This window comes from Adiantum capillus-veneris, chromosome 3, assembly GCF_014529385.1.
Source record: "Adiantum capillus-veneris isolate H3 chromosome 3, ASM1452938v2, whole genome shotgun sequence".
In the NCBI taxonomy this organism is placed as follows: Eukaryota; Viridiplantae; Streptophyta; class Polypodiopsida; order Polypodiales; family Pteridaceae; genus Adiantum; species Adiantum capillus-veneris.
The window spans coordinates 150,856,535-150,878,596 of NC_140933.1; the positions used below are offsets into that span (position 1 = coordinate 150,856,535).

General features: G+C 44.8%; 1 protein-coding gene across 2 annotated transcripts in view; it reads right to left on the bottom strand.

Moving 5' to 3' along the window:
* Positions 1-906: 906 nt before the first annotated feature.
* LOC147461945 (E3 SUMO-protein ligase SIZ2-like) overlaps positions 907-22,062 on the bottom strand; it is a 50,575-nt gene continuing 29,419 nt past the window's right edge. Inside the window, exons 7-17 of one of the 2 annotated variants that reach the window (XM_086509408.1) lie at positions 4,577-4,645; positions 4,393-4,480; positions 4,226-4,301; positions 4,073-4,146; positions 3,889-3,996; positions 3,113-3,280; positions 2,890-2,994; positions 2,705-2,785; positions 1,407-2,622; positions 1,131-1,323; positions 907-1,046 (exon numbers count right to left, since the gene is read on the bottom strand). In XM_086509408.1, the coding sequence (XP_086365534.1) occupies positions 1,181-1,323; positions 1,407-2,622; positions 2,705-2,785; positions 2,890-2,994; positions 3,113-3,280; positions 3,889-3,996; positions 4,073-4,146; positions 4,226-4,301; positions 4,393-4,480; positions 4,577-4,645 (2,128 nt within the window). In that variant the 3' untranslated portion in view covers positions 907-1,046; positions 1,131-1,180. Of the gene's footprint in view, positions 1,047-1,130; positions 1,330-1,406; positions 2,623-2,704; positions 2,786-2,889; positions 2,995-3,112; positions 3,281-3,888; positions 3,997-4,072; positions 4,147-4,225; positions 4,302-4,392; positions 4,481-4,576; positions 4,646-22,062 lie in introns of both variants that reach the window. The other variant, XM_086509407.1, reaches the window with a different exon arrangement.

The window sequence follows — 22,062 nt, forward strand, 5'->3', positions numbered from 1 at the left end:
CGACAAAAACTCAACTCCTCCAAAGACTATTCACCAATGTCTCTAAACATGAATCAAGTGAGTTCATCATGTACATGACTTCGAGCTCTGCAATACATCCAATCATGAATTCTTAACTTCTCGTGGGCTGTTGTTGGTTCTTGACATTTTACCTGCATTGACAAGCAATTAAGCATGCTAGAATTGACGCATGGAAGCTTAAAATTTGAAAGCACCTATCTTGTTGCGTGCTCAATGTTCTTGTGAGTTCATTCTGGTATGGCAAAGTAAGAGAAAATAAGAGGGAAAAGCTTAAAATTTGAAAGCACCTATCTTGTTGCGTGCTCAATGTTCTTGTGACTTCATTCTGGTATAGCAAAGTAAGAGAAAGTAAGAGGGAACTGTTTTCATAACATGTAACGGAGCTACAGATCCAGTTAATTGATACAACGCTGCAAGTTCTACTCCAATTGATGACTTATTGCAATGTCAAGAACACGCACATTCAGCTCCATTGCCAGGTCCAAAATCAAGCTGACTCAATAAAGAGACAAAGATTCAACTGCATTCGTAACATATATTGTAGTACAAATCCAGTTGACTGATACAAAGCAGCAGTCCCGGTTGAATTTGAGGAAAGCATGTATTCTGTTGCGCTGTCAAGAAAACTTGTGGGCACAGGAAAAACAAGCATTTGGGACTGAGCATCCCATAGCAAAGATACTCTGAAGAGAAGTCTTCAAAAGATGTAACAAAGAACATCTTTTTCCAAAACGTAGTGTTTACATCAGTTGAAGGAAGCTCTCCAATTTGGCTCCAAAAAGCTGTGCAACCCTCAAAAAGCTGCTTAATTTTTTTACAAGCAGGTGAGACCAGTTGATGGTTTCCCCCACCCCCCAGCTTTCCACCTTGCCCACCTATGGAAGAAACATAAATACGCCGATGACACAGCTCATGTACTGCTTTATGTGGCTTTGTCAATCCACCTAATAGTTTACACAATGATTCCTCCACCTTTCGAAGGTGGCCTCCGTTTACACAGTAAAATTCTCGTACAGAGCAAGCACCTGTCATCAAGAGGAAGAGTTGTTAATTATTATTCCAGTGCATGTGTGAACATCACCAGAAGTGAATAGCTATGAAACAAGCACCTTTCAAGGAAAGGTTTGTAGCCATCAAACATGCCACTAGACCAGCTTCTTCATCGGTCAGAATCAGAATCCACTCGAAAGTAACTCCGTGGACGATGAGAAGAACGATGAATAGCAACACCAGGGGTTCTTCTATGAGTAAATGAACTGTCAAGACGTGCCGATGTTCCTTGACTATTAAGATTAAGAAGGCCTGATGCTGCAGAGAAATGTTTCAGTACCACAATACAAAATTGATTCTGATCAAAACTGTGGTCTTTTTTGTGGGGCACTTACCTTGATCAGCAACATGATCAAACCTTTCCTGTGAAGCCTCTTCGCTGCTGAAAGGCGAAGCCCTTCCAGTTGGGCGACTTTCAGCCATCCTTTCACTACTGCCCAAGCTTAAGGAAAACCATCCATCTTGTAAACCGTCTTCTGATGCTGGATTTGGGTCATTAACCCTACGCTGAACTAGAGCTTTTGCAGGCTGAGGGGGTAAAAAAAGATGTAATGATTGATCTGTACTGACCGACTCCCTGGCAGTCTCCACCATCTTTTCTTGATAATGACCAGTCCTCTCGTAGCCTAGTGCCCTTGAGTCTGGCATGCCATTTCGTCTGTGTTGATCATGGCCAGATCCTCGAGATGGTTTTCGACCTGTTTGTGTTAAATGTGAGCGTGGACGCTGGTGACCGAAACCTTTTCTGTTTAAGACTGGTGCAGAACCCATCAATTCAAAAGGGGGATCCTGAACTTGAGATAACCAGGAATCTTGAGGAATAGAATCTCCTCTATTACTTTCGAAAAAATCAACAGTACATTCCTGCAAGGGCTCCACATCCAAGAATGTTATATCCGCATCCAATTCTCTCTCTTCCATTGGTTCCCTATTTTGGACTCCAATAGCAGCCGGTAGCATTACTGATTTAACAATGTCCTCTCCTAGATTACATTCTCCTACATTCTCTTCTTCAGTATCACTAAGAATTATTACTTCCTCGTTCCTTCTGGATTCTGAATCAGCAGTAGCAGAACCAACTGGTTGATGCAAGTTTACTGGTGCTTCAGTAGGAACCGAGTTCACTTCAGCATCAGCTGTTCTATTCATATGGATGATTCCATCACGTTCATGCCTCGCACTGAAAGCCTCTGTAGTGTTTGCCGTCATACTGCTACTACGAGAGAATTCTGCACTTGAAAACATTAGATGCTGATCATTAACACCATTACCATTTTTGGGTAAGCCTAAACCCCCATTTGTCTGTTTAACTTGCCAGGTACCATCCCTGGTCCTTTTTATGCCGATCTTCAGAGGGACCTTGTCAAATGGAAGTCCCTCTTCTATCTTTACAGGTTTCAACTCCAGTCGATTACTTGTGGGAGGTGCAATCAACATACCCTCCGGAGACCGCCAAGCTTCTTGGAGTCTAGTATCACCTTCTACTTTTGGTCTCCAATGTCCATCAGGTTTCATCTCCACTTCAACAACATCTTCGCCATAGCTTTTCATCTGTTGCAACTTTAAATTAGCATCCTAATTTCACAGACAACCCGTAAAATTAATAGACCAAATCAGTAATATGCCAACATACTGCTTTCACTATTCGAGTTAGAAAAGGATCGATAATCAGTTCATCCAGCGAGTAGTTTGTCAGGCATATTGGGCATTGCCACTGAACTCAAGCAAATCATAGAAGGGCTATGAAATATCAGCTCGAATGCAATATACAAACTTGAAGCAATCAATCAAGCATTTAAATCAGAAGTCCAAAAATACCTTGCGTGTTCGTTGATTAAGTTCAACAAATGTATGTAAATCAAAACAGCCCATATGTACACAGTGTTTAAACCTCCCAGCCATTTTCATTCTAGATCCACTCATCTGATGAAACAGACATGAACATTAGTAGACTAGTCTTTGCAACATAGATAACCAGAAGACTCTTTCAAACCTACTAAGAAAGAGGTACAGAGGCAACACAAGATAATCTCATGCTTACTGGGCAACGAAGGTTGACAAATACACACTCCGAGATCACTTCAAGATCACTGTCACTGTCATTCCCATTATCTATTTGACCATTGCCACCACCAATGCAGCGTCGGACACGAGCCAGAGCCGTATCAAAGGATTCACCATCAACTTCACCTGGTATACGGCTTAGTACCTGTCAACCAGCAGAGTCTAATTCAGTTTGCACAATTGGATAGAAGACATTCACGGGAAAATCAATACAAGTCATTTCAGATCTGGCCACCAAAAAACCACATACATCCAAGTAACAGGTGTCTGGCTAAGAACATTTATGAAGTTCTGATAAGGTCCCGCACGCGGTACTCAAATGAAAAATCTTCAATACCATCATGTATACAACGGATGAGCATTGAACCCAGAGAATCGTGTCAACTCTCCCACCCCCCCCCCCCCCCCCCCCCCCCCCCCCCCCCACCCCACCAAAAAAAAAAGTCATGATAACTGTCTCCAACAGTAAGAAATAGCACTAATGACATGCATCAACGAGTGCAGGCATATCTGAAAACCTCGTCGGTTTGAATTTCCTTTAACTACACTACCATTCATTCTGTTGGTAAGGGAACCACACTTAAGGTACTGCCTGAAAACACATTGTCCAGAATCAAGATATCTGTCTTGCTTGCACATATATCCCCTGGCAGATATCAGTTTGAGCACTCTATCCAAACGAACATTTTGTTCGATGGCCATATTTGTCAGCAAAGGTAATTTATACAAAGAGAGATAACAAGAAAGCTGAACCTGCTCTACACTCAGGCGCTGAATTATCCGGACTCCAATACAGAATGGCTTTCCATCATCTGCCGACATGGAAATACTGTTGCTCCCTTCTCTGACTAAATCTGAAATCTGCAAGCAATTGAGTACGACTGTTAGCACAAATCGAGTCGTCATGGTAGATGAGTTCATGAACATTGAAACCCACCCCAACACCATCATCACGGCCATTGATTCCAAGAGACTGATGAGTTGGTCTATTGGTTGCACGTATGGGGTATCCTAGTCACAACAGAATGAGAAATGATGGAGTGAACGAACCATAAAAGTGAGTTTGACCCAAAAATAATTCCAGCCATACCATTTATACGCAATTCTGAATGTAATGGCCAATGCATTCGAAATGCTACCTTATCATCAAGCAGCAAGCTCCAAACCTGTGACAAGACAGATGAGATATCAGAAATCTTCAAAGTGATCTACAAGGCAACCTGAATATCACTAAGCACAGGAGGCAATGACATCAACCTGAATATCATATTGTGGTTTCATCAACATTTCCTGATCACTGCGAGTGACCAGAAAAGATTTTTCAACATTTTGTAGTGGATTTGACCTGCATGGAGCACGAAGATGAGAAACAACAAAATGAAGGCCGGCCCATAAAAAATACCAACTGGTGCTGCAAATACAAACTGATCACCAGCCTCACCCTTCAGAAGCAGGAAATGAAGTAATCATTTTTACAGGCAGCAGTGGGTGAGAAACAGCTACACAGTACCTGAGTCAGACATTCAAACTGTTAAAAAAATGCAGGATACTAGAATAGCCACCTGCAAAGTACAAAAGCAAAATAGAAACCTGCAAACACTTACAGGATATTTACCTAATAAACAGGGTTTCCAGCATCAACCACTCATACTTATATATGTATTTTAACTGTTTTGAAATGTTTCTCAAGCAAAAACAATGCATTAGAGAAGCGCGCTGATATCCTGTAGCCGCCATCGCCCCATCCCCACCTGCTCCCTCGCCTCATCCTCCCAGCTCGCCCCCCCCTACCTTGGCCCTCCCTACCTGCTCGCCTACCCTGCCTGCTGCCCCCCCCCCTCTCTCCCAGCTCGTCTCCCATCCCTACCTCGTCCCTCCCTATCTGCTCGCCTCCTTCCCCTTGCCCTCCCCTCCTAGTCGCATATCTTCCACCCCCCCCCCCCCCACACACACACACACACACATAGAGCTACACAAGGATTGATATGGAGAGCTATGTTGGGAAGGAGATGGATCATGGATGCTACAAGGGCGGACGTTCCTCTTCGAGGAACCTTTTCAGGAGACCCTTATGAGGCCCTCCGACCCGCTTCTGCAATAAGTATTCATCTTTCTTCTGACACCTTGCGCGCCATTCACGAATCTACCGTAAGCTTGGAGTCTTCCTCTTTGGCCTGTAAAGTGGTGGGAAGTCTATGCTCAGCAAGGCTATTGAAGGACTACTTTCAAGCTTCGCTTCTTCACGTCAATTTTAAGATTGTGAATGTCTCCCCTCTCGGGAGAGGCTTCTTCAGGGTGCAGTTTGAGTCTGAAAGCCAAGCCATGGAGGTCTTAGCACAGGGCCCTGTGGACTTTCATTTGCCATAGGCTTTCTTGCCAGATGGACACAGGGAATGGATCTAAATGGACTTGTAGGTGTAACTGCAGTTACAGCTAGATTCCCAGGACTTCTTCCAGAATTTGCTCCGCATGTTAATGAAATTGGGAGATGTATGGGTTTTGTGGTTGGAGATGCTGTGATTCCTGATGATGAGGATCGCACAATCTCCAAAAAGGATGGTGCTCTTCCCATCCTTGGCGAAGAACCCTCCACAATTTATTTCGCTCCTGACCATTCATGGGGGAGAAATTTTACAGAGGGTTTTCTTCATTGGTCTTCTTGGTCGCTGCTTTGTTTGTGGTAGAAAAGGCCATGTTGCTGCAGATTGTACTCGACGCAGGATTTCTCCTGATCAAAGGCAGCAAGCTTCAAAACAAGAGGCACTTCATGCGAATGGGGGATTGGAAGATCACTTGGTAAGGAGAAGAAGTGAAGCAGAGAAAGCTAGGAGGAAGGAAGGGAAGAAAAGAAGATGACGAGCTAGGAGGACAGAGGCTCCAAAGCTTGTGTATAGAAGAAGAGAAAACGTTTCTCCCCTCTCCTCGGATACTACTTCTTCACCAGCTCCTCACGATCCGCCAGTTGATCCACAGGGCAGTGATTTGGATATCAGCAGCAGTTCCGAAGGCATAAATTCAGCTTATGAATGGCATTTTCCCTCTTTGGTAGAAAGTGCTAAGAAGTCTGCTGAGTCTTTGAAGACGCCTAGGAGGTCTTCAAGACTTAACCCCCATATCTAGCCTTGATTTGAGGCAATCTTGTATCTTAGAATGCCCTAGGATTTTATCTTTTGGTGATACCATTTATGGTGTTCTCTCTGTATTATTCTGATGTAATTCTACCTTGGGGTCTGTGCCCTTGAGGTGATTTTAATAGAAAGATTTTCTCTTTTGGAAAAAAAAAAACAATGCGTTAGAGACACTCATGGAGAAAAGCAGCTCAATAATACGTGGTTGCTGGCCATTGCATGGACATCCTCCAGATACCTCTGAAGGAATAGCGGATAGTACAACCTCAAAGTGCAAGGCATCCACTGGGTGGTGCTATAATATTATTATACATACTTACCCAAAATAGGGAATCAGAACGAGGAACAGGGAACGGCAACGGACATGAAATGCCATTCTCTGTTACAAATACTCGCGTCTGAAACATGGAATGGGAACGGGGAACGGATACCTGAAAATGCCCATTTCCTGTAACTAACGGAGGATCCAGGCTCCTCTGGTGTCTCATAATCCAATAACCTATTAGGAGGCTACTACCCACTATTTGTGACCGGCCTCTCCCTTCTGCGGTATGTTAAAGCGCCGCAGAGGGTGCAGTGAAACGTGAGAGGGGGGGGGGGGGGGGGGGGGGGATTGTCACAAACAGCTGACGTGTCAAGCCACTGAAGAACAGAACCAACCTGCAGATCCGGGCCGAGGGGCCTAAAAGAAGCAGTAGCAAAAGTCTACACCAACTTATGGGGTTCCCGTCTGATGGGGCCCATAATAAAATAATGCAAGACCCACTCTCACAAAAGCTGCCCAACATATGATGACGTGACAGGATTCTACAGTAATCCCGCAAATTGTGCGGACATGCTAACGTGGCAACTGTACAAACGCCCACGTTTTACGTTGATGACGTGTAAGAAATAAAGGCTAAGTGCCTTATGGCCGGCCCGACGGGTGTGAACACCCTCTAGGTCACTGACTCACTCATTCTTTTAATGAAAACAAAGAATAAGCCCAAATACACAATCGTGAGCAGAACTAACTCTCTCTCTCTCTCTCTCTCTCTCTCTCTCTCTCTCTCTCTCTCTCTCTCTCTCTCTCTCTCTCTCTCTCTCTCTCTCTCTCTCTCTCTCTCTGTGTGTGTGTGTGTGTGTGTGTGTGCTCTTCTTCCTACGCTCCTTCCTCCTCTCTCTCTCTCTCCTCCTTCCATCGCCCCCTCTTGCAACACCTTGAGCACCTGCTCCTTCCCCAACCACTGGTATCAGAGCCCGGGCTGCAACCTTCTCTCGCGACATGATAGCTGAAAACTCTTTTCTCTGCTGCGTTTCAGCTTCCCCATCGTTTGCGCTCAAGTTCTATCGCGGAGGACTCATCTTGTCGCGAAGAAGAGTGCCCATTCGTCAAAGTTGACAGTTAGGGTTTCAGATTCAGCGCAAAGCAGAGGGATTTTGCTGAATTTAAGGTGTTTTGACCTCCCAAAGTCAAAATATTAGCTTTACAGGTGAAACAGGTTGCTTACAGGTCAGATTCACAGGTGATTTAGGCCGAAAGGTCTGAAATTTCAGCAAAACAGTGAATTACAGGTCTGAATTTAGGTCAATTTCAGCGAAGTTCAAGGCTGATTTAATGTATTTCACCTTGTGGACACATTTTGCAAGGTTTTCGTAGTGAATGTACGCCAATTTGGGCGAATTCAGAGGGGTTTTGAAGTTCTGAATTTTCAGGACAGCAGGGTTTATTAGCTGATTTTACACCCATCTCGACGTGTTTAGCCTTGAGAAACAAGTGCGTTTGCATCGTCTTTGTTGCAATGGCTTCTGGCAATGAAAGTGGCAATTTGCTGCACATCAAGAAGCTTGAGGTGCGCATAACTATGCCATTTGGAAGAAGCAACGCTACAATGTGATGTTGCAAAAGAAACAGGCAAAGCCCATCAAGACAGAGGATCAGAAGCCTGAAAACATGACACGTGAGGAATGGGAAGAGGTGGATGAGTTGGCTCGCTCCACCATTATGCTTTCTGTGTCTGACAGTTTGCTTTTCAATGTAGAGAATGACGACACTGCATGGGGGCCGGGGCATGTGGAAGAGATTAGAGGATCTCTATGCACAGCAGAGTGCAGCTAGTAAAGTTTACTGGCTTAAGAAGCTTATGGATCTCCGCATGAAGGAGGGTAAGCAAATGTCAGTACACCTCAATGACTTCAACTCAATTTTCAGCCAGCTGACAAACTTGAAATTTGAGATTGATGAGGAGTTCAAAGCTACTTTTCTCCTATGCACATTCACTGAAAGTTGGGTTACTTTTTGTAACCGACTTGGACAATCCAAGTCAAGAATCAATCACGACGGCACCAAATAACCACTTCAAAACAGTTCACAGTTCACAATAGTTTTGCATTCGCCCAGCGGAGTTCCGTGCCTAGAGATATTGGCCCCAAAGACCGGCGGCGCCCCTTTCGGTATTTCTTTTTATATTAATCAGTTCAAAGTACAAGAGTGGTTGGGTCTCACTCTCAGACTCTGCATCCAGATGCTCTGCAGAGTGGGAGCCCAACTCACATATTTAATTTACAAGGGATGCCAAAAGCAGAGCCCCAAAAGCTTAAAATAAAGCAGAGATTCTTTTCTCTCTCACAAGCTCTCTTTAACTTCAAAAATAAAGCAAAAGAGTTCTTCTCTCTCTCTCTCTCTTTTCCAATTTGCGTAGATAAAAAGCATCAGCCACCCAATTTGCGAAAATCTCCGTGATTGGCGCCGTAAAAAGCGGATTTCAGCCGTACAGTGCCACGTCATCACATCTCTGCATTTTCCGCGACTCAGCCTTGCTGCCCTAGGGTTAGGGTTAGGATTTCTGTTGTTTTAGGGTTGCAGATTCTAGGGTTTCCAGAATTAGGGTTTTCAGCAATAGTTAGGGTTTCGGCTCTCGGGCACACGCCATCACTTTGTGACATACCCCCCTCTTGAAAGCATTGTAATCGCCTTCGATTACACTTGCAAAACAGACAGAGGCCATAAATCGTCTTAGTAGACACTGACTGTTAGTACCTACGTACTAGGAACACACATCTAGCACATGTACCAATCGACAGTCACATCACACGACATCACACGACATCACATGACATTCAACATTCAATCGGATCTTAGACCATGATTTATCGGCAATGTAGCTAGCAATCGCATCTAGATCCAAATGGGACCTCATCGATATCCGATTGACTAACCCCTATTGCAACCATGTCTATTCGAGATCAATCGGACCAAAATGCTGCAGCCATTTCGTCTATCAGTTCCTACACTTAAAAACAAGTCAAGAACAAATCAGTATCATACTCAGGAATTCCATTTCATAAACTCATACAGCAGTATACTGTCAGCTTTCAGTATCCCTGAAGCTCAAAGAGACATCAGTGACTCTCGAATCAAATCAAGGCATCTGTTGACAAAGGAGCGGAGTAACTCTCCTCTTATGCATCCCACTGCACTAGATCTCCGGCCAAGCTGAATTCTGGGTTCCATTTGGAGTAGACTATGCTAAACCAAAAGCTTCGAGGTAAAGTTTCATAATCTGAGGAGTATCTGCTAGCTCCATCCACTTCGCATCCAATGCAAGGTAGTTCTTGAATTTAACCAAGAACCGCCTTCGGACTTTACCTTTATTCTTCGTATCCTTATGTGCCTAAATCTATTCAGAAACAAGAATCTACTCGTTTTCTTCCACTTCATGTTGCTCATCAAGCACGTCACCTTTAAAAGGTTTCAAGAGACTCACATGAAAATGCATTGTGAATCCTCCAAGTATCAGGCAGTTTCAGCCGGAAGGAGACATCATTTATCTTTTCAGAGGTCTGGAAAGGTCCGTAGTATCGCATACTAAGCTTTCAAAAAAGCCTCTTCTTTCCTTTTTTCTTTCTCAGGCGTGCCTTCTCAAAACGTAAGAGCACCCAATCATCCTCCTTCAATTTCAAGTCGCGACGATGGCGATCCGCTACCTTTTTCTGTCGTTCTTGAGATTTCTGCAAAGTCTTGCGAACCTTGGCAAAAGCCGTATCTAAGTCTCGCCTAAATTCATCCGCTTCAAAAATCTTATCTTTCATGCTAAGGAGGATAAAACCTTCGCAGCACCTTCAACAATGTCAAATGGCGCCTTCCTCGTCGAAGAGTGTATCGTGTTATTGTAGGCAAATTCCACCAAGCGTAGATACTTTTCCCATTGAGTCTTATGATCCAAGATATAAGATCAATAAATCTAAAACCACTGAATTGGAAATCTCAGATTGCCCGTCTGTCTGCGGGTAGAACGATGACAAGAACTGCAACCGCGTGCCAATGTTCTCCCAAATTGCCTTCCAAAACAAACTCGTAAATCTGGGGTCCCTTTCGGAGACAATCGTCTCAGGCATGCCATGTAATCTGAAGATCTGGGCCACAAATAGTCTCGCTAAGTGATCCGGTTTGACTGCTTGCTAAAACTGTTTTCTTCACTGGAATGAAATGAGCCTGCTTGCTAAATCTGTCAATAACAGTCCAGATACCATCGTGACCACTCTATGTTCTCCGGAGATCAAAAATGAAATCCATTGCAATACTTTCCCAGGGACAGGTGGGTATGGGTAAAGGCTGTAACAATCCCTGTGCTTTATGCCTGTCAAACTTGACCTTCTGGCATTCTAAGCAACTATGCACAAACTCTTCCACATCCTTTTTGAGTCTCAACCAAAAGAAGTCTCTCTCAAATTGCCGTCATCAGAGTCCGAACTGTCTGTAGACAAGTCCTTTGAAGAACTTTCACTCACTCGGCGAGATTGAGACTTCTTTGCCTTTTTCTTGCCCTTTCCGAAGCGTTGTTTCTTGCTTCGCTTTTTGCCTTTTCTGTTTTCTTCGCTCGAATCTGAAGAGCTAGAGGAACTGTCAGAAGAAGAAGAAGAAGAAGAAGAAGAAGAAGAAGAACTGGGTACTCTTTGAAATCGAACACGCTTCTTCTGTTTCTCTGCCTTATCAAATGTCGACTGACGACCCAAATAACCCGGGAAGTCAGTGCCTTCTTCTGCTTTTTGCCGTGCTTTTTCGCTTTGTTCTGCGCGTCAAAAAGCTGAGCAATCCGTGCATCAACCACCTCTTCTAATTCCTTCTCTAAATATGTCTTGTGAGCAGAAGGTTTCTTGAGAGCGGGTTTTGGGGGTGTTGTTGTGGTTTTCTACCACTGCTCGTGCACTTCCTGAAAAGCAGTCTCGCTTATATATTTTGCCAATTTTGGGTCCTTCGCAAAACTGAGCATCATCTTTGTTACATCGCCGATCAATTGACGACGCTTCATCTCTCGTTGCTCTGCCTCAGTAGGCGGAGGCAAGCCATACTCTCTGCCAGAATCTTCGTTGTGATCCCTATCCGCATCTCCGGATGCAGAGAGAGTCGACTGATCCTTGCGCGAAGCCATACGTGCCGCGGAAAAAAAATTGGGAGCGGATTTCCCGTAGAAGAGAAATCGGCCGTGCTCTGATACCACTGTAGCCAACTTGGACACTCCAGGTCAAGAATCAATCACGACAGCACCAAGTAACCACTTCAAAACAGTTCACAGTTCACAATAGATTTGCACTGGCCCAGCGGAGTTCCGTGCCTAGAGATATTGGCCCCAAAGACCAGCGCCCCTTTCGGTATTTCTTTTTGTATTAATTAGTTCAAAGTACAAGAGTGTTAGATCTCACTCTCAGATGCTCTGCAGAGTCGGAGCCCAACTCACATATTTAATTTACAAGGGATGCCAAAAGCAAAGCCCCAAAAGCTTAAAATAAAGCAGAGGTTCTTTTCTCTCTCACAAGCTCTCTTCAACTTCAAAAATAAAGCAAAAGAGTTTCTTCTCTCTCTCTCTTTTTCAGTTTGCGTAGAAAAAAAGCATCAGCCATGCAATTTGCAGAAATCTCTGTGATTGGCGTCGGAAAAAGTGGATTCCAGCCGTACGGTGCCACATCATCACATCTCCGCATTTTCCGGGATTTGCCCTGCTGCCCTAGGGTTAGGGTTAGGGTTAGGGTTAGTGTTAGGGTTTTTGCTGTTTTAGGTTTTTTGGCAGATTTTAGGGTTTGAGAATTAGGGCTTTCAGTAGCAGTTAGGGTTTCGGCTCTTGGGCAGACACGTCATCACTTTGTGACACTTTCCAGACAGCTTTGAGCAGTACCAACACTACATTGTCTTACACGGATGTAGAGAGTTCTCTTCTTATGGAAGAGATGAACAGGAAGAACAATGCTTCGGTGACTGCTTCTAATGCATTACATAAGAGGGGCAGATCCCAGCAAAGGGAGAAGAATGATGGGAAAGGCAAAGGGCGTAGCATGTCCCGTAATAAAAAGGATGTGGAGTGCCATCATTGTGGCAAAAAGGGCCACTATAAACGGGAATGTTATGCGTGGAAGAAATTGAAGAACAAAGAGGCAGATGCCGATGCAAAAGACACTGGGAAAGCCAAAAAGAGCTTAGTTGTGATTGAAGAGGCGAATGTTGCCTCTAATTATGACAGTGAGAGTAGCAATGATGTGCTTAATGCATCTTCTTTGGATGCAAAAACTCAAGTCTTGGACTCTGATGAGCATATGCACATGTGGATACTTGACTCAGGTGCTTCTTTTCATGTAACTCCACACAGAGAATGGTTCTCTGATTACAGGGGTGGCAATCATGGTAAAGTGCATTTGGGTGATGACTTTGCATGCGATATACAAGGCATTGGCAATGTGCATTTGTCTTTTGCAAATGGTATGACTTTTGTGTTGCAAAATGTACGACATGTGCCACAGTTAAAAAAGAGTCTCATTAGCACTGGTGCATTGGATGATGCTGGCTATCACACCACCTTTGGTGATAGCAAATGGAAAATATGCAAGGGTGTCAATATTGTTGCTAAAGGTTCCAAGAGTGACACTTCGTATCCTTTGTATGTTTCTAGTGCTTGTGACCATGTTGTCGCCGAAACCGAGCAGCCGAGTCTTTCTTTGTGGCATCGCCGGTTGGGACACATGAGTAAAAAGGGAATGGAAACTCTTTCTCATTGTGGTTATTTGCCGTGTTTGAAGTTTGCTAATTTTTCACATTGTGAACATTGTATTTTTTGCAGGCACGCTCAAACACCGCATAAAGGGGTTCTTTCTTCCAAGTCTTTACAGTTAGACTTAGTACATTCTGATGTATGTGAAATGCCGCAGTTATCGTTAGGAGGAAAGAAATATTTTGTTTCTTTCATTGATGATGCGACCCGCAAGGTGTGGGTATATAAAATTCGCTTAAAGAGTGATGTATTGGATACATTTAAGAAGTTTCTTGCATATGTTAAGAACCGAACTGGTAAGAAACTCAGGTCTTTGCGCTCGGATGATGAGGGAGAATATGTGTCAAAAGCCTTCAAGGACTTTTGTGACGTTAAGGGCATTAAAAGAGAGCTCACGGCTCCTTTTAACCCTTCCCAAAATGGAGTTGCAGAAAGACTGAATAGGACTATCCAAGAGAAAGTCCGTTGTATGCTGTTACATGTTGCGTTACCCCATAGTTTTTGGGCAGAGGCTGTTAGTACAGCCGTTCACTTGATTAACAGGTCACCGAGTAAGACTTTGGGTGGAAGAGTGCCCGAGGAGGTGTGGTCCGGCAAGCCACCCTCATATGCACATTTGAGAGTGTTTGATTGCGAGGCTTATGTTCACATCCGGAGTGAACTACGCACCAAGTTTGACCCCAAGTCTTGTAAATGTATTTTCCTAGGATACGGTGAGGATGGTGAAATGGGGTATAGGTTATGGGATCCTGCAATGAGAAAGGTTATACGCAGCAATGATGTCATCTTCAATGAGAAATGCATGCATAAAGTGCCATAAACAGCCCATTCGGACCGAGGAAGTCAGGAGGGTTGTTTGTCGGGAGAACTCTCCAAGGTGAACTTCTTGCAGCAAAAAGTGGGCGGCTCGAAGGCGAAATTCAGCCATCCATGATGGAAGAATTGAATACCATGAGAAAAGAAATACGGGTTATCAAGGTAGATGAGGAGAAGAAGTCATGAGCCGCAGTCATCTCCGCAACACAAAAGAAAGTAGAGGAGGCCGAAAAATTGATTGAGGTCGCCAACAAAGGGAAAGGTAAGGAAGCTCATTGTACACCCACTCTTATTAACATGACCCTGAAACCGGCCCATGGGGCGGTAGGCTTTGGCTTTCACCCGAAATTCTTTACTTTAGACACACACAGAGAGAACGTGCAAAGGAAGCCTGCGAAGGGAATTAACACTTAAGCACACACACAGCTTGGAAGCTAGAATGCTCCGAGCAGACGCCAACAACCTGTAGGCCCCAAACTTGGCGCCCCTTTCTATATTTCTTTTTACTTTGAGAGGGTAAATTACAAAGTAGAGTCTTGGGAATTCTTTAGTTGTATCCAGCTAGATACCACCTGTTTTGGCCAAATTTCAGCAACATAACAACCCCAAAACTTGCGCAAAACCAATTCCCTTGCTAGAACTCACTTCTACTTGCATAAACCCTCTGATTTCTGCCCAAAAACAGTAAATTCAGCTCGCTGTATTTACTGGTTTTTGCCCTGTTTTCAGCCCTAAACAGTCCCCGAACGGCCCTCTAGTAGTACGGCACTATTCCCAAGGGTTCTAGCGTCCGTGAGGCTGAAAAACAGTCAAAATACAGCGCATAACCAGCGCTGAATTCGCACCTGTACGGTGAGGTTATGACCCTCACCGGTGTCTGCTTTGGAGTAGCAATTAGCTACCCCTGTTCTTGCTCAAGGAGGCTCTTGCCTCAAAACAAAAGCATGAAACCACACAACTGTACATCAGTCAAATGAAGAGTCCTCTTGTGGGGCATCACATAACCGCACGTAGGGGGGAGAGAGAGCAGTGTGTAGTGTGCAGATCATCACTCCTAGCACCACACTGTACATAGAGAGGAAAGGAAGCACTCCATAGCTCTTAACCTGTGACAAGTTTCACAAATGAGCCCTCCCTCCCAACTACAAAATTCAGTGCCCATTTTTCTGCAAGAGGAAAGTGCACAGAAATGTGCCACTTGGCGCGATTACAAGCATTTTCCCGTTTCAAGGTTGCCGCCGAAAAATCTCCCGATTGGCTGCCCAGTTGACTTCACGGCAGAGTTCTAAAATGTTCCCCTTGTCATTCCGAAGGTAATGACGCAAACACATTTCATGGCCCAAAATAGCAGTTCCCTAATTTTTAGGAGATACTTCCATTGGGCCCCCCACTGGTCTTCTGACCATCTATCCCCATTGGGACCGCATCCAAAAATGCAATGTGGCCCAACTGTCGGGTATTTTCCTTTGGAGATCCCACCTCGACTTTATGCCTTTATCAAGTTCACTTCCTAGTATCTACCAACTTGCTAAGTGCGATGCAGGGACCTACACGATCTTGAACTGAGCCTAGACATCCTCTTACTATACGCATTCCAGTGCCGGCCAACTTCCCGTCCGCGGGTGAAACTACCATTCACATTGGCCATACAATGTCCGACCATTTGCAACTTCAAAAAGAGGATCTCAAAAATAAAACAAAAATCATTGGAAAGAAACCAACAACTAAAGTTAGCAATTGCCACGTCCTCGTGACATAGTTAACAGTTGCCACGTGCTCGTGACATACCCCCCTCTTGAAATCGCAAACGTCCTTGATTGCATACCATAAATACACGCCACTGATGATCTTGTGTTGTTAGCACTCTTTTATCACTGCATGTATCCGCAAGAAAGGTCGTAACACACAGATACAAATGACTTAATGAGACCTTTGTACTTTTGTCATTTCCATCTATTACGTGGAACCCATATGTACATTTGATGTGCTAGCCCTATCATTACCCCTCCTTTGCACACGTTGGGTTGGGGCATAAGTAGGTTGTAACCCAAAGGCTTCAAGGCAAAGCTGCAATACATTTGGTGACTCTGACAATTCATGCTCTTCCTCCCATTTTGCATACAAAAGAAAAGATCTTTGAGGCAGATCAATATGTTGAGAACATGGATGAAATGTATAAGAAAATTAGAGTTGCCTTGGAGAAGACTCAAGCAAAAAAGCAGAAAAAGGCTACTGATCGTCACCGTCATGAATTGCTGCTATCACCTGGTGATTGGGTTCTCTTAAGGTTCGAAAAGGCAAGGTTAAAGAAGATGAAGGGCAAGGAACTGCTCTTTCCTAAGCTCAGCATGCGTTACTATGGGCCTTTTCAAATGCTTGACAAGATCAACGATGTGGCTTACAGGCTGAAATTGCCTGATGCGTGGAAGATTCATAATGTGTTCCATGTGAGTCTTCTAAGACCCTTCGTGGGTAATGTGCCAGAAGATGAGGATCAGCCGGAAGTTGAGGAACTTGATGAGATCTTGGTACCTAAGCAAGTTTTGGCACATAAGGACAGAAAAGTTAAAGGACAGGTTGCAAGACGCTATTTGGTGAAGTTCAAGAACTATCCCTCTAGGAGGAACAAAGGAGGAGGATGATGGCTCTACATGTGAGGGTAACCAGTCTCAAGGACATAAATAATGTGGAAAAAGAGGTCACAATCCTCACATCCATGATGGGGGTGGACAAGCCCTCACACACAAAGGCATGGAGAGTGGGCAAGAAGACTGATGGCCCGGGAGAATCTTCAAAAGAGAGAGCTCTCATACTACGCTTCCCCTCCTTGTTAGAGAAGAAGAAATTCTTGAAAAAGAGGCCTACTCTCAAGAAGACATGTATTTTCCTCAGTGATGATCTCACTCTCTCGCAGCTTGAGCATATGAGAGAGGTAATGCCAAAGATTACGGCGGCAAGGGAGAAGGGAAAGACAGCCTTTTACAGAGACGGTCGGGTGGTGATTGTAGAGAGGCACTCTACATGACGGTGTGAGACCTATGGGACCACACTAAAGATGGATACTTGGAATTGTAATGGATCTATCAGGTTGGACGTTGGTGCCTTTGAGGACAGTTTCAGAGACAGGGACATTGTTTCTTCTCAGACACTCATCAAGCCCCTGGACAACTTATGCCACATGTGGTGGGATACACATGGGAGACAGCACATACGACAGTCGCGAGATCTGAGCATGGGCGTAGAGGTTCAGGAGGATTAGCACTGCTATTTAGGGAGGAGTTACAGCCACTACTACATATTGTACAGAGAGATGATCATGCTAGATACATGTGGGTGAGGTTGAGTGCTGACACAGGCCAATTTCTATACATTTCCATATGTTACTTCCCCCCTAGTACGTCAATATATGCTGCACCCAGAGGATAATCGCCTTTCTCTATACTGGATGATGATAAATGGGAGTTTTCTAGGGATGGCGATATCATCCTCCTAGGGGACTTCAATACCCGAACGGGAAACTCTCAAACAGTCTTCTACGACACTTCAGATGAGATGCTTAGAGAGTTGGATGTGGGTGACTTGGGACTTGATAGATGCTCACATGACAGAGAGCAAACGGAGTATGCGAGATACCTCACGGAGATGACAACCACACATGGGTTAGCCATACTTAATGGCTTACAGGGGTTTCTTGGAGCAACTGATTTCACATGCTTTCCACATAGACACGAGGCCAGTACAGTGGACTATGTTATGGCACAACCGAGCTTTATTCCCTGTATTCAAGATTTCATAGTGGGAGCCAGACAAGTGGGCGTAGCAATGGATCATGCTCTTTTGACATTATTTGTTTCATTTTAGTATAGTACAACCCGAACATCAAGGGCACGGCACATACCTGTTATACATTTACACCAGAGAGTGACTCGGTCTATACAGTCGTCTATCCACAGTTGGTCATGGCCTCTCCGTGGAGGAGTGCATCGCTTTACTTACTGAGACACTGCATGGTGCAGCATCAAAGGCATACCCACACACTCAGCTGGGTCGAAAGGGACATTCTGGGATGCCCCAGAATAGTTGGTATGATCAGGAGTGCACAGAGATGAGAGCCCAGCTCCAAAGAGATCTTCTTTTACGAGTCATCGCTTACAAACAATCTCGGATTGCTTCCCAATGCCTTGTGCGACGGAAGAAACGAGCTTACTTGGCCCAGATGGAGTGAGACTTGTATCAATTGTTCTTGAGTAGAGACTCAGGAGAGGCATGGCGATTCTTTCATGAGCACTCTCCTCCCCTAGTGATTACTTCTCCTGATGTGTGGGGCCAGTACGCGACATCATTATATACGGTTCTTAGACAGGACCCCCTTCCAGATCCTATAGAACCATGCCCACCTACCAGCACCTTCTTTACCACTGAGATGGTAAAGAGAGCCATTGACAGGAAGAGGACCAGCAGGGCATATGATCATGATAGTCTAGTAGCACAGCACTTTATACATGCTAGAGATATACTGGTAGAGGTCCTTGCAGTGTTATTCAATCATGCCATGTGTGAGGGGTTACCTGAGACTTGAAGGTTGTCTACTATTGTGCCTATCTTCAAGGCAGGTGACCCTACAAGGCCTAGGAATTACCGCACTATTATGGTTGGGCACACATTGGCACGGCATCCATTCTTGAGCAGCAGTTGATTAATTGGATAGAGGGTGAGGGTGTACGGGCAAAGGGCCAGGCCGGTTTCAAGAGGGGTTTCTCCACTCTTTATCATATTCTGACATTCAGAGCCATCATTGAGGAGGGAAGGTCACATGGGAGACGGATTTATTGTAGCTTTGTGGATTTCCATAAAGCATTTGACATGGTACCGACAGCTCGATTGATGCGCAGACTGCAGGAGATGGGGGTGCCCATTGTGTTGATTTGGGAGATTATGGCTCTATACGGATCAGTGATGGGACATGTACGCACCCTGAAGGGGAAATCTGATTTAGTTCACTCCACCATTGGGGTGAAACGGGGTTGCCCATTGTCTCCCTCTCTATTTGGTATGTATGTTGATGAGGTGTCTGATTACATTGACAGAGAGGGTGATAGAGGTGCACAGCTGGCAAGGATGTGGATCCCATTGTTGTTATATGCTCATAATATTGTGTTGATCTCTGACTCACCAAAGGGTATGCAGAGACGATTGGATGCATTACACAGTTTTGCAGAGGATAGTGGATTGTCTGTAAACCTTGGTAAAACCAAGGTTATGGTCTTTAACACCACATCACAGTGGATCGGGAGATCAGCACCGATTTTCACATATGGTCAAGAGATTGTATACACTTACCTTGGGGTTGTCTTCACTGGGCCGAGGTTTTCTTTGGGGAGAGCAGCAAAGACTAGACTGACTAGAGCTTATGCAACCTTGGGAGGCTTGGAGAGGATGTGTTCGCAGGTTCAGTTCCAGGAACCTCGCACAAAGCTATGGCTCTTTGATACTTTAATAGCCTCAGCTATGTTGTATGGGGTGCAGATATGGGACCTTCTATAGCCAATATGGTTGGAGACGTATGGAGAGGCCCTTGGTATCTATGATCTCTCAACTAATCAGAGCCAAGGTCTCCGTACCCTACGCTATCATTCGAACAGAGCTCGCTGCCCCTCCTATGGAGATTGAGGCGCTTGACCAGATCAGTCTCCTTTCTGCACACCTTGTGGGATACCTATGCTAGACTCGCCCTTGAGTCTTCCAAACAGTTAGCTCTTCAGGGGGACACTTCATGTTAGTATGCACAGATGACATCATGGTTTCAGACGCATGGCTTCACCATGGACAGGCTGTCACAAACCGGTGACGTGGCATGGCCAGCAGTACACACACAACATGGCAAGACCCGAAAAACGCATTGTAGAGCTAACATGGCAGCAATGTACGGACCCCCGAAAAACACGTCGCGAATTGCAGCGGAAAAAGCGACGTTTGTACGGACTGCTAACGTGGCAAAAGCGTACGGACAAGGGAGCTTTTGGCTACGCAATTTTTACACAAAGCATGAGAGAGAGAGAGAGAGAGAGAGAGAGAGAGAGAGAGAGAGAGAGAGAGAGAGAGAGAGAGAGCTTTTGATAAGATGCTTTATTTTAAAATATGGCAGCTTTTGGGGCTTTGCTTTTGGCATCCCTTGTAATGAATAAATAAGTGGCTTGTGCTCCCACTTCTCAGAGCATCTGGACGCAGAGTCTGCGAGTGAGACCCCTCCCCCACTCCTTGTACTTTGAGTTGCAGATTAATACAAAAAGAAATACCAAAAGGGGCGCGAGTCTTTGGGGCCAATATCTCTAGGCACGAAACTCCACCAGGCCGTGTCAAATGAATTGTGAATTGTGAACCGTTTTGAAGTGAATCTCTGTTGTGTCACGGTAGAATTTTGCCTTGGAGTGTCCAAGTTTGTTACAGTGGTATCAGAGCACGGCCGATTTCTCTCCTGCAGGGAAATCCGATCCTTTTCTCGCGACACTTATGGATTCCAACAGAGAACAGTCCACTTCCTCTGCATCAAGGAATGCGCGAAGAGATCACGAAGAAGATTCTCACGAGGAATATGGCCCGCCCCGGCCTACTCAGACGAAGATTGAAGAGATGAAGCGTCGAAATTGGTTGAGGATGCGACAAAGATGATGATCAACATTGCGAAGGATCCCAAATTTGCAAAAATTTTAACCCAGACATCCTTCGAAACGAAGTGCACTCTCAACGGCGGAAGGCCACACAACCACCCCTCAAGCCGGCACTCAAGAAACCTCCTACTCCCACGATGTTTACAAAGCAAGAATTAGAAGAGGTGGTTGATACACGGATTACCCAGCTTTTTGACACAACCAACAAAGCCAAAAAGCACTACAAAAAGCAGAAGAAAGGAACTGACTTCCCGGGTTATTTGGGTCGTCAATCTGTTTTTGCCCCGACAAGAAAGCAAAAAAAGCATGTCAAATTTGAAGGAGTATCCAATTCTTCTTCTTCTTCTTCTTCTTCTTCTGACAGTTCTTCTAGCTCTTCTGACTCGAGCAAAGAAGACAAGAAAGGGAAAAAGCGAAGCAAAAAGCAAAGCTTCGAAAAGGGAACAAGGCAAAGAAGCCTAAGTTTCGCCCAGTTTCTGACAGTTCTACAGAGGACTCGTCTTTAGATAGTTCGGACTCCGATGATCAAGGATTTGCGGCGCGAAATCTGGAAATGCCACGTCATCACTACTCCGGGTTTCTGCCAACCGAGAAGTGTTTGTGTGTATGCTCTGATGCCCATTGTAAGGCCAGCCACGTCACCGGTTTGTGACAGTAGTCGTTGAGTAGCTTCATACCGCAGACCGTTTGTCTCAGGGGAGTGCTCAACGGCGTTGTTCGTTGTGTCTTGTAACATGCGTATGTGAGCATTTGTGTTGCATTGTGATGTGGCAACCACTAAATATTCCTTATTGGATGAGATACTTATGGGAAGTCAGCGACCCAGGATATTAAGAGTTCCTATCTAGAATGAGATTCTTTATTGGATGAGATTCTTTTGGAAAGCCAACGACCCAAAAAATCAAGAGCTCTGATTTGGAATGAGAAAACCGATTGTCTGTCGAAATGACCCTCAGAAATTTTTACGCTAACTTGAGTTGTTTTGCAGATATGTTGTAATCGCGGACAATTACTTTCTTTCAAGAAGAGGGGATGTCACAAACTGCTAACGTGTCAAGCCACAGAAGAACAGAGCCAACCTGCAGATCTCGGCTCAAAGGCCTAAACCCTAAGTGAAGAAGCTGAAGCAACAGGAGAAGTTTTACCGACTTACAAAGTCTTGCCAAGTGGCCTATTTTTAAAAAAAGGTTCCCGCCAACTTATGGGACCCCGTTCGATGGGGCCCAAGTGACATAAAGAATAAAGATGGGCGTGCACACGCGTAAAAGCTGATGTTGTGAAAGTTGAACAAACAAT